The sequence below is a fragment of the Miscanthus floridulus genome, chromosome 15 (genome assembly GCF_019320115.1).
Source record: "Miscanthus floridulus cultivar M001 chromosome 15, ASM1932011v1, whole genome shotgun sequence".
NCBI lineage: Eukaryota > Viridiplantae > Streptophyta > Magnoliopsida > Poales > Poaceae > Miscanthus > Miscanthus floridulus.
The window spans coordinates 10,474,473-10,487,551 of record NC_089594.1 but is presented as its reverse complement, the minus strand read 5'-3'; the positions used below and the strand labels follow the sequence as shown (position 1 = coordinate 10,487,551).

The 13,079-nt window shown below is 44.8% G+C and overlaps 1 protein-coding gene and 1 pseudogene across 1 annotated transcript; one reads left to right on the top strand and one right to left on the bottom strand.

Moving 5' to 3' along the window:
• Window positions 1–1,314: 1,314 nt before the first annotated feature.
• On the top strand, window positions 1,315–1,617 carry LOC136506981 (uncharacterized). Its single transcript, XM_066501847.1, has one exon. The coding sequence runs from the start codon at window positions 1,315–1,317 to the stop codon at window positions 1,615–1,617; it is 303 nt and encodes a 100-aa protein (XP_066357944.1).
• Window positions 1,618–5,293: 3,676 nt separating this feature from the next.
• On the bottom strand, window positions 5,294–6,726 carry LOC136506980 (probable WRKY transcription factor 67; annotated as a pseudogene).
• Between the last annotated feature and the right edge of the window lie 6,353 nt (window positions 6,727–13,079).

The window sequence follows — 13,079 nt, the reverse complement described above, 5'->3', positions numbered from 1 at the left end:
CAATACCAACCCAGAGCTGTGGCTGGCCGATTACCACCTGGCTAGTTAGCTAGGCGGCATGGACGATGATCTGCTCATCATCCGCAACCTCCCCTTGTTCATGTCAGACTCAGCGCGAGCCTGGCTCGAACACCTCCCTCCCTCGTAGATTCACAACTGGCGCGACTTGGTCAAGGTCTTCGTCGGGAATTTCCAGGGCACATACATGTGCCCTGGGAACTCCTGGGACCTCAAGAGTTGTCGCTAGAAGCCAGATGAGTCTCTCTGAGACTTCATCCGACGCTTCTCCAAGCAATGCACCGAGTTGCCCCGTGTCGGCGACTCGGAAATTGTCCAAGCATTCCTCTCTGGCACCTCCTATCGAGACCTAGTCTGTGAGTTAGGCCGGAACATACTGACCACGGCGGCCGCACTCCTCGACATCGCCACCAACTTCGCCTCGGGCAAAGAGGCTGTCGGGGCCATCTTCCCTGACAACGACGCCAAGGGGAAGCAGGGGGACGAGGCCCCCGGGGCCTTGGCCCCCCACCTCCCCAAGAAAAAGAGAAAGGGTCACCAGGGGAAGCAGGAGGTCCTCGAGGCCAGTCTGGTCATAGCCGCAGATCGCAAGAATCCCTGAGGCCCTGCTAGAGGCCCCGGGCTCTTCGACGACATGCTCAAGAAGCCCTGCCCTTACCACCAGGGCCCCGTGAAACACACCCTCGAAGAGTGCACCATACTCCAGCGTTACTACGCCAAGCTCGGGCTCCCAGTGACGATGCTAAGAAGAGGGACACCGGCGATAGGGACGACGACAAGGACGATGGGTTCCCCGAGGTGTACAACGCCTTCATGATCTTCGGCGGACCTTCAGCGTGCCTCATGGCATGCCAGCGAAAGAGGGAGCACTGGGAGGTCTTCTCGGTGAAGGTGGCCACTCCTCGATACCTCGACTGGTCTCAGGAGGCAATCACCTTTGATCGGGATGACCACCCTGATTATGTCCCAAACCCAGGGCAGTACCCACTCATCGTCGACTCGATCATCGGCAACACCCGGCTCACCAAGGTGTTGATGGACGGAGGAAGCGGTCTCAACATCCTCTACACCAACACCCTGGAACTCCTAGGGCTCGACCGGTCACAGCTCCGAGGCGATGCCGCGCCCTTCCACGGCATCGTGCTGAGGAAGCGCATGTGACCCCTCGGGCGCATCAACTTGCCTGTTTGCTTCAGCACCCCCTCCAACTACCGCAAGGAGGTCCTCACTTTCGAGGTGGTTGGGTTCAAGGGGACCTACCACGCCATCCTAGGGCGCTCGTGCTACACCAAATTCATGGTGATCCCCAACTACACCTACCTCAAGCTCAAGATGCCTGGCCCCAACAGTGTAATCACTATCGAGTCCATGTATGAGCATGCATACGACTGCAACATCGAATGCATCGAGTACGCCGAGGCTCTCGTAGAGGCCGAGACCCTCATCGTCAACCTCGACCAACTTGGCAGCGAGGCACCCGACTCCAAGCGTCGTGCCAGGACTTTCAAGCCCATAGAGGCCGTCAAGCTGGTCCTGGTCGACCCCATCGGCTCCGACAACCAGGCGCTAAGGATTAGCGCCACCCTCGATAGCAAATAGGAAGTCGTGCTCGTCGACTTTCTCCGTGCGAATGCCGACGTATTTTGTGGAGTCGCTTGGACATGCCGGGCATACCAAGGGAGGTCGCCGAGCATGCCTTGGACATTCGGGCCGGCTCTAGACCAGTGAGGCAGCGCCTACGCCGATTCGATGAGGAGAAGCGTAGGGCCATCGGTGAGGAGGTGTAGAAGCTTTTGGCGGCCAGATTCATCAAGGAAGTGTCCCACCCAGAGTGGTTAGCTAATCCTGTATTAGTTAAGAAGAAAAATGGGAAGTGGAGGATGTATGTAGACTACACCGGTCTAAATAAAGCATGTCCAAAGGTTCCTTCCCATTACCTCGAATCGACCAAATCATCGACTCCACTGCGGGATGCGAAACCCTATCTTTCCTTGTTGCGTATTCCGGTTACCATCAAATCAAGATGAAAGAATCCGACCAGCTCACGACTTCTTTCATCACACCATTCGGCCTGTACTGCTATGTGACTATGCCGTTTGGCCTCAGGAACGCAGGGGCCACATACCAGCGGTGCATGACCCAGGTCTTTGGCGAGCACATTAGGCGAACTGTCGAGGCCTACATGGACGACATCGTGGTCAAGTCCAGAAAGGCTAGTGATCTCGTCGATGACCTGGAGATAGCCTTCAAATGCCTCAGAGAGAAGGGCATCAAGCTCAACCCCGAGAAGTGTGTCTTCGGGGTCCCTCGAGGCATGCTCTTGGGATTCATAGTCTCAGAGCGCGGCATCGAGGCCAACCCAGAGAAGGTCTCGGCCGTGACCAACATGGGACCAATTCGAGACCTCAAAGGAGTGCAGAGGGTTATGGGATGCCTTGCGGCCCTGAGCCGCTTCATCTCGCGCCTTGGCGAAAAAGGCTTGCCTCTTTGTACCGCCTCTTGAGAAAATCCGAACGCTTTTCTTGGACCCCCGAGGCCGAAGAAGCCTCACAAGCTCAAGGCACCTGCTCACCAACCCTCCGTCCTAGTACCACCGACCAAGGGCTAGGCTCTATTACTCTACGTCGCCGCAACAACCCAAGTGGTCAGCACGGCCATAGTAGTTGAGAGGCAGGAAGAGGGGCATGCTCTACCCGTCCAACGACCTGTTTACTTCATCAGCGATGTGGTCTCCGAGACTAAGACACGCTACCCCCACATCCAGAAGCTGGTCTACGCCATAGTCCTGGCTCGATGCAAGCTGCGTCACTACTTCGAGTCCCACCCGGTGACCGTGGTGTCGTCTTTCCCTCTGGGAGAGATAATCCAAAACCAGGAGGCCTCGGGTAGAATAGCCAAGTGGGCTGTCGAACTCATGGGGGAAGCCCTGTCTTTTGCACCTTGGAAAGCAATTAAATCTCAGGTCTTGGCTGATTTTGTGGCTAAGTGGACCGACACCCAACTGCCACCTGCTCAAATCCAGGCGGAATGCTGGACCATGTACTTTGAAAGGTCCCTGATGAAGACCGGGGCAGGCGCGGGTCTACTCTTCATCTCTCCCCCACTCCTACATCGTCGTTCTCCAGTCAAAATCCAGGTACACCTACTTATCACTTTTCAGCACTATTTCTCTTTTTCTTTCCTTTATTATCTCTCCTTCCCACACTGTTCCTAAGATTTATTTCATATCATGCAGGTCAATCACTATTTCATTCATCGATATACCAATTATGAGGCATCACATCATAGGTTTGAACCCACAAGTTGATGATGTAGTTAAAAATCATAAAAGTAAAAGCTGGTGTAATAATGCAATATAGATTTTGTTGCTTGGATCCCTTGTTCGATGGAACGGAATCTATTCAACCAATGGTAAGCACGCTGCCTCTTACACATAAGCATTATAAGTACTACATTCAGATTTTTTTCCATATATATATATATATATATAGAGAGAGAGAGAGAGAGAGAGAGAGAGAGAGAGAGAGAGAGAGATTGAGTTTGATGCAAGTTATAGCAGACATATTTGAAATCCAGAACGCGACTATTAGTAATAAGAAGGTGGGGATCCCATGCATTCCAAATGCCAGCTGATTCCTAGCAGGGCGACGCCTCTCAGTTATTCCGTTTACAGTTATGGTTGAGAAAGGCCGATTAATTTCAACCTGCAATTCATGAACTTAATACTCTTCACACCCTCCAACTCTCAAGACTACTATGAGTTTACGTCCCGATCAGCTACAATTAATAAAGTTGGCAAATTAGGAAAAACAAAAAATAGGACACCACAAATCAACATGCAGCAATGTTTTCCTGCTGATTTATATGGAACATTATATTGATGAGGGAAAGAGTCATATACATTCAGCCTAGTTAGTGGGGTCATAGAGTTCCTCTTAGGTGGTGTTTGGATCCGGTCACTAAAATTTAGGAGATGTGTCGGAAGGACGTTGCATGGGGTGTTCGGATACTAATAAAAAAACAAATTACATAATCCGTTAGTACTCAACGAGACGAATTTTTAAGCCTAATTAATCCGTCATTAGCACATATTTACTGTAGCACCACATTGTCAAATCATGAACTAATTAGGCTTAAAAGATTCGTCTCGCAAATTAGTCGCAAACTATACAATTAGTTTCGTAATTAGTCTATATTTAATACTCCATGCACGTGTCCAAATATTCGATGGGACAACGACTAAAATTTAGGAGGGATAACCAAACACCACCTTAGTTTTTCTATCCACATGACACCATGCCATGCATATGAAAATCGTGCATTCATGCTGGGACCTGCTTTTGTTCTAGTAAGGGGCTCTGTTTGTTTTTTTCTTCCATAATGGGCGAATCTGAATTTCATAACTTTCGCAATGAAATTACAACCACCCGACTGCTCAAGTTCAAAACGACCACAGCAGCACAGGGGATTCTGTGACTGTTTCTATCACCAGATAACACTCAATACTACAAGTTGAAATCCAAAGCTAGGTTCTGTTTTTGAGTCCTCTGGGAAAAAAAGGGGCTCTTTTTTTTCATTTACAAGTTGAGAATTTCACCCCATACTATACAGTTGAAGGCTGTAAATACTCTGTTTTTTACCACTCTTCATTCATACTATATCAGCTTATCAATTGATCACTCTGTAGCACCACATTGTCAAATCATGGCCTAATTAGGCTTAAAAGTTTCGTCTCGCAAGTAGTCGCAATCTGTGCAATTAGCTATTTTTTTAGGTCTATATTTAATACTCCATGCATGTGTCCAAACATTCGATGGGATATGGTGTAAACTTTTGGGATGAGTAACTATACAACGTCTAAGTTCATTCAGTTTCACTACATACACTGGATCAAGTCAAGTCAACGAGGCATGGGATGGGACAATATAATTAACCATCCTGATAGCTACTAGGCTGCAGCCTGTATGCATGGAGGATGTAGCAAAGCTTGACAGGTGTCATATCAATGTCGGAAATTCTGACTATCGAGTTTTTCTTGACTGCATGCCATTTGTCTGCTAATTATTACTATTCCCATGTTTCTAATGCTCTCCATCAAACGTTAACAAGTTATAAGCTAGTACTATTAATTCCAGGACACTTTACCTGTTATGAAGACTTTGAGGCTGGGAATGGATGGGTTACAATTACAGGAAAGTTTAATATTAGTACATCAACATTCTAAGCTTGTGGGAACACAGCATTTACAACTTTTAAGACCTTAATTCTTCTGCCACTATTTACTTTCTGCAGATCCATTTTCTTTGCTTTCACACATATTATACTCTAAAGGTAACATACTTGTGGTCCCTTTCTTGTCACAACTCATGAAGCAATGGCTGTCTGCATACGAACAGGATTGATGTACACCTTCAAAGGAGTTCCTTCCCATCATTTCTTCCTTACGCACTATATCTTCAGGGATCATCATAGAGGTAACTACAAGTGCCCCTGCCATTTCAAATATCTGTGAAATCTATCAAATATTCTGGCGTGCTTTGCACCATGAATAAGTTTTCAAAGCTTTTCATCCTGAATTCCAAGGACATCATTATGAACAACTGTTGACCCACTAATGCTTTGGTTATGATTGGCAATTGGTGCACTATATTTGTTGTCTCAACAACATATGGATGGATTATGTCATCCTTCTTGCAAATGTGCTGGCCGTAATAGTCAACATCGAACAACCTCACTGTTCCAGCGCTTCCATATGATTCCTTCTGTTGAACTGTATTAGTTGCAAGACACCCTTGGTCTTTAACTATTGGGCACATCTATAGTAGCTCCTGATTAAGCATGACATCATTTATTATTTTTTATTAATACACAAAGGCAAAATATTATTCATCCACATAGATGAGAATATGTATGGCTGCAATTTTTTTTTCTCGAAAACGTATGGCTGCAATTTTGAGCTACAATATATGTGCACAAAGCTAATCATTCCACACCTATTTTTTTTGAAAGGACGGCAAAAGCTTTGCCGCAAATTTTATTAGAAGAAAACATAAAAAAGGTGTCAGCGTAGTTTTTTAGTGGAAACCGAGCAAAAAACCACCCGACTAGAATACAACACGAGAATCCGAATTCAGTATAGATATATATATATATAGATATATATATATATATATATATATGAAGTACATCAATACATATGTTTTATTACATACCTAGACTGCTTTGCTTTGGAGATCCACTTCTGTCCATACTTCCTCCATTGATATCCATCAAAGTGTGGTGCTTGTGTCACAACCGAACCTGTGTGTTGTGCATTCTTCCTAAGAGAAGGGATAAATATTTTAAGCACCACAGTAAATGATATATAGGTAAACATATATATGCTCTTTTGCTATATACCTTCTCTTATTTCCAATTTGTTTAGCTTCCTCCCCCAACATGTGACTATCCACGTTATTCTTGCCACCTTTTCTTCTATATTTGATAAGATCGGCCTGTTTATATCACCAAGTTCGAGAAAGGAGATAACCTTACTTAAGGAACTGAATATATCGTGAAAGAGTTGCTGCGCAAGCTTCTCCTGCCTACTACAGGGATCAAGTGTTGGTAGGATAAGGTTATGTAGCTCCATCACGAGGGCCCTTTGGTGTTCATCTCATTGATCACCACTTGGCAGCCACTATGAGTGGAAGATTCAAAGATGTTCATTTGATGCTTTCTCAAATATATGTGGCTATAATAGTTGGACTTTGGAGCTGAAGGTGCTAGGTATATGCAGCTTTAGGCATCTATTTATACATGCGAGTAACATCACACAGTATGAGCATGGTGGAGGGAATGGATCATTTTTTCAAATTTTCTCACTGGAAAAGACTAGGGAGAGTACTGTGTCCCTATCCATCAGTAGTATGGTAGAACTAAAGGTGTCATTCAAGATCCTGTTTTTCTCAAACTGATGCATAAATATACATAGATCATGATCGTTGCGTAATTTCATTCGATGCACATGTTTAATTACATTATGTGTGATGGGCCTAGGAGACACATTTGAAGTAGTACATAGTAATCACAACCAGAATTTTAGGCTTCTCCTAGTGATATGGGCTTCTCCTAGTGTTTTAGCATTCAAAATTTAGTATAAACTTTCTCTATTAAATGTCTCCTAGTGTGGATTTCCATGTGCTATGACTAGTGGTAGTGTTTTAATACTACTTAAAAACACTACGAGAATTCCACTATTTTAGTAGTGAATGTTATTATAAGGTCAGATGATGATTATTAAATTAATGCCACACTAGTGGTACTAGTGTTTTAAATTGTTGGAGGAAGATAAGTTAGTATGAACTTAACTGTTGATCGCCAGATGATAAGGATTATTGACATATCTAATGCATAAAAAATGCAACTGATTTATTCATGTATAGAATATAATAGAGGTGATGCATAAAAATTACATTTGTAAGAAAATTGCTGTCCCCATAAGTTATTTGATGTGTGAATAAGCATTTTTGTTAGGTCACTTGTTTAGCTTGAAAATCGCTGACTAGATTGTCATTAGTTTTTATTCCTGTGGTCGACATTTGTGATACAACCAAGGACTTGGCCAATCATGCAGGATCGACGGCAGTGTCTATATCGCTCACATGGCGTAGACACTCATGAAAGGAAACATGTACATGCATGGGCAATAATTCTAGAGGCTGTTATAGGGAGCAACGTTGCTGTAACTACACCGGCCGTAGGACAGGGACATGCTTGGTTGGACTCTAATAATGGTAAATGACACCTAGTTATTTGGAAATGAATGCAAAATAAACTAGCTAGTTAATTTCATCTTTTACATAACAGATGTGCTATGATGAAGTAGGTTATCATCATTTATCATCGGTTCAAACTTTAAACTTTGCGTAAGATAAATCATTACATGAAATTCAATTTATGTTAATCCTCATACATGCACGAGAAAAGAACTGCTGGTACACAGGAAGCCTGTTGAATAATTAAATTAAACAGTAAGTGATTGTCAAAAACATGTTGAGAACCATGAAAATTGCATGTTATGTGTTCAAAGATCATAGATACTTCATAATATGAACATGTACTGATAGTTCCACTCAGACTAACCATGGCCTTGAACTAGTTTTGTTGACCGCCATGCATCATTATCAACCAAAACAAGAGAACAAAATTAAGTGACATGTGGTGAATCCTTCAGGATTCCTGAGCACCACATGAATGCCATACGTGTAAGCCAAACATACCAATTGATTGCGACAAAAGATAAGGGAATTGCTAGTTATAAAGAAATTTCCCTACATGCAGAATAGCGTACAACAGTTCTTTCTCACATGTGCCACAGTTGGTGCACACACACACAGAAAAAAAATCTGCCATAGAACCTTACTGCCGATGCTTCCGACAAATCTCAAAATTAAACGTTGAAACAGTTCCAACTCTTCACAGGTATACCTTTGTAACACCCAAAATTTGCTTCTTTTGGAAAATAGGTTTAAAATGATTTAATTCTGTATTTTGTGCTCATGAAATGTAGAAATAAATAAATTTCTCATGAATTTAAAATTTATCATAAAATAGTAACATGTATGTGCATTCATGTCGCTGCATATTATTTTGTGAATGTTTGGTAGTGATCAAAAATTTCAAAGAGAATTGAAATTTGAATTGGAATTGGTTTTGAAAAAAATATGTTTTAGGAAATAGAAAAGGAGTTTATTATTTTCTCTTCCCCCTTCTCTGTTTTCGGCCCACAAGGCAATTTCCCCGCCAGCCCAACTCGGCCTCCTCTCTTGCGGACCGCGCCGGCCCAGCTCCGCGCCAGCCCAGCTCCCGCGAGCAACCGCCGCGCCTCCCCCTTCCTTGTCCCCGCTGACCACCCGGCCCCGCCTGTCAGCTCCTCCCCCTTCCTCCCGCGTGACCCGCAACCGCCCGCGCCTGGCGCAGCCGCAAACGCCGCCCACGTCCTCGATCGTGGGAGCGCCCCCTGCTCCCCGGCCTCTTTAAAGCGAAGCCGAGACCCCCCGCGCGCCCCCCTGCTGCCCCCGCTCCCTCCTTCGCGCTCGCTGTGCACGGAAGGCACAACCGCCGCGACGCCGGTTCCGCCGTCCGCCCTCCGCGTGAAACACCGTCCCTGAGCTGCCTCCGCTCCGAAATTTCGCCGTGGTGAGCCTCGCCGTACTCCCCTCTCTCCTCCCATGCCGTTTATTTTGAGTTTCGTGGCTTCTAGAGCCCTATCCACGGGCGCCCGTGAGCTCTTGCTCGCCGGCTATGGCGGCCACCGCGCCAACCGCGCCCACCGGCCGTCTTCTCGGCCTGGTCGAGTTCGCGAGAACACCCGCAGCTCCCCGGTGCTCTTGGATACGCAATCCGTGGCCCGTAGGCCCCTAACCGTGCTCGCCGGCGTGATCTCGCCGTCGGCCATGGCTGAACAGCCGCCGGAAACACTGTTCCGGCCGGCCACCCCTTCTCTCTCCCCAGATCTATTTCTGGCCATTCATTTCAAATCCGACGGCCACCGTTGGCCGATACCCCTTCGCGGGTAGTTTTGCTAAAGAACCCCTCTGATTTCGCGTAATAGAACCCGCCGTCCTTAGCGCATTTCCCCGAGTACGCTTTCTCGTTTTGAAAGCGTAAAGTTCACTGCTTTAGTCTAAAATACGTTTTCAGTATTTACAGAAATGCTATTTGTACTGTTTTGCTTATAAAATCGTCGTTTTAGCTCCGAATTAACCCGTTCCAATTGCGTTAGCTTCATAATTTCATAATCTACGCGTTAGTACCACTGTTAATCAAGTTTGTAACTTTTAAATTTCATGGTTAGATTTAATTAAATATATTGCTATAGAAAATCCCGTTTAAATCATAACTTTCGCATTTTAGCTCCGTTTTTTGTGAGCTTCGCGTTGACGTGATCGTAGCGAGACGTAGATTATTTTCACAAACATTTTATCTTGTTTTCTATACTGTTGGTGTACTGTTCTAATTATAGGAATCTTTGCTTTGCATGAATGCCTTTGGAATGTTGTATGTTGCCGTGTTGGTCGCGTTCAGACGGTGAGGAGAACGTTGGAGACCAAGAGTTCTTCGACGACCAACAGGACTAGCAAGAGTTTGTGAACCAAGGCAAGTATAGCATGGGCCTACCTTGATGTCCTATTCACTTTAATCATTTACTCATGTGCATGTGTCTAATTTTGGTAACCATAAGGACATTCTAGTCATTGATGACTTGTTCCCTTGACTCCTATGGGTTAATTGCATATGGGTAGATTGCTAGTGCTCTAATTGAACATGATCTACATGATGATGAATGATTCTATGGAACTAAAAGTATAACATGATTTATAACAACTGATCCATAGGGCGAAGGTGCAAATGACTTTTGATCATGTTGCTCCCGGCCCTCCATAAGGACTTATCTGTCGACAAAAGCTGGGACTGACAGTGCAACCGGGAGAGTCATATGGCTATGACTTTAGCTCAGTAATAGGACATTTTCTAGCTTGTTAGAGGTTACCTTTATGGCGCAAAAGGGGCTTGCCACGTTGGGTATAGGGCTGCCTCTGTTGCTATGTGTATAGCCGCGATGGATATGTGCCATAGGAAAGGGGGTTCCTACATCTGTCTGTCGAGGAAACCTAGCGGCCCTAACTTGTTAGAGAAACCTATGAAATGGCTTCATAGTGTACCATGCCCGCTCACCTTGGCAGTGACATGGGAGTAATTAACCCGGGCATATGGGAATCACAACTCGTGGTGAATGTGCACCACCTCTGCAGAGGGTAACAAACTGTTGTAACAGCCGTGCTCACGGTCACGAGCGGCCTGGAAAACTCACATAATAACTGTTTACTTGTTGATGATCATTTAAGATGTTCTATGATGATATATGATACACTTGACCCTAATATCTGTTCATATGGGATTAAATGGGAGTTTAAGCATAAATTGATAATACCTGATAATAAAAGCTTGACTTACTAAAAATGCTAACTGCAGTAAATCAGTGTCAACCTTTTTGAGCTTCATAACCCCATGTTAACTTGTTAAGTACGGGAAGTACTTACGCTTGTTTATTTCTTTATTTGGACAAAAATCTCGGATGGATAACAGATGACAATGGGTATGAGGAATTTCCTAAGGATTATTAGGCTTATGGTCAACCAGTTGACCTTCCCTGTGATGAAGTCCCACGAGAGAGTTATCTTTTTATATTCCGCCGTGTGATGTAAGACTAAGTTATATTATGGATCTGATGTAAGAGACACCGTGATGATACTTTATGTAATTTGTCAGCTTGTGTGTGTGATTGATCCCTAGGCACACATGAGTTAGTGCATTCAATTTTATCCTTAAAATTGGGTGTGACAAATTGGTATCAGAGCCAGGTTGACTGTAGGACGCAAGCCTAGTTAGAAAACGGTCATTTTAGCATATTTGCTCATCTGGTTTCTTGCTTACTGTCTTATTCTTGTTATTTTATTAAAACATTTATGCTTTTCATACCTTAATCTATTATATAAAATTATTGATTCTAATTCTATCTCACTTTAAATCTATAGATGTCTCATAACTCGAAGACTGCCCGCCTCAGCACTGCTGGCTATCGTGCCTTGTTCACCCCACGTGCTCCACAGGCGGAGAAGGAGATTGTGATAATCTCCGACGATAAGGAGATGACTACCCCGACACCTGCACCTGCTCCTACTCCAGCTGTCGCACCGGTCTATCTTGTTGTAACTACACCTGAGGAGTCATCCGCCATTTCACCTACACCTGCGCCATCCCCAGCTGTCCATGTGGTGGATGAGGAGATAGGCTGGAAGTGCAAGTACTACTTCAAGCCAGCCCCAGAGACAGCCTACTACCACACCCTCCTCATCCATGTGCTGGACGACTACTACCCCGACCTGCATGCCTCCATCAGCTATCACTGTGCAGAGTACCAGCATCCATTGGAGGCCACCTTCTGGAAGGTAGAGCTGGTGGTCATCGCTTGGAACGACATCAAGAATGGACATGAGGTGGAGACTGTCCACCGTGCCACTGCTAGAAGGGCCCATGCCTTGGATGGCATGGAAGATGCAGCGCAGGAAGCTTACATCTACTACCATGGTCGTCGCTTTAAGGCCATGAGGGAGGATCGCTTCAGGTTCCTTCCTCGCAATGATCATGAGGGTGTTTGGCAGGTCTTGGCTCCACCAGAGAGTGACCCAACTCTTGAAGCGACAGTGCAGCATGTCCATGCCATGCAGGGGGTGGACGAAGAGGTCAAGGGAGAACTGCGTGCATCACAGAGGGCTAAGAGACGCCTCCAGAAGCAAGTGGATGAACTTCGAGCTCAACTTGGGCAGCCATCGATCTACAAGAAGAAGCGCCGGTCATTCACAATGATTGACACCGCTCCATAGGTGTTAGGTGCCTTGATTTAGATTACCACGTCGTTAGTTCGTGTTTCATATTTAGTCTTGTTTGGCCTTGTGAACTTGGATGATTAGATGTTTTAATTTGTGAACTTGGTTGATTTGGAGTTTGGTTGTTTGCTAGAAGTTTGTGGGCATGTCCACAACTTCCTTAGATTGGAACCTTAAGATTAGATGAAATCTTAATGCAGATGGTTTGCTTTATCTTATCTCTGCTGTGCTGATTTCTGGAGCAGCCTGTGTTCTTTATCTTGTATCTCGAAATCTGGGCTGTCAAAAATTCTGAAATTTTTGTGGAGATAACTAGACTTCTGTATCTTTCAAATGTCTCTTGAATCACGTCAATAGCTATTCAGGTTTGTGAGATCTAACTGTCACAGGTTGATGTTCCTGCGCAGTCTAGAACCCAGAATAGATTCGGTTTAGCTCTACTTTTGACCATGTGTATATCAGAATCTGTAAAAGTTATCTAAATAAAAGTTGTAGCTGATCTCCTAAGCTTTCCAACTGTTCTTGGTACACCTCTATTGGATCTCTGAAACTCGAGTTATAACAGTTTTACTGAACTGCTGAATTTGAATCTTGTCCAGAAAATTCTCAGCATTGGTTCTTATCTTTTGT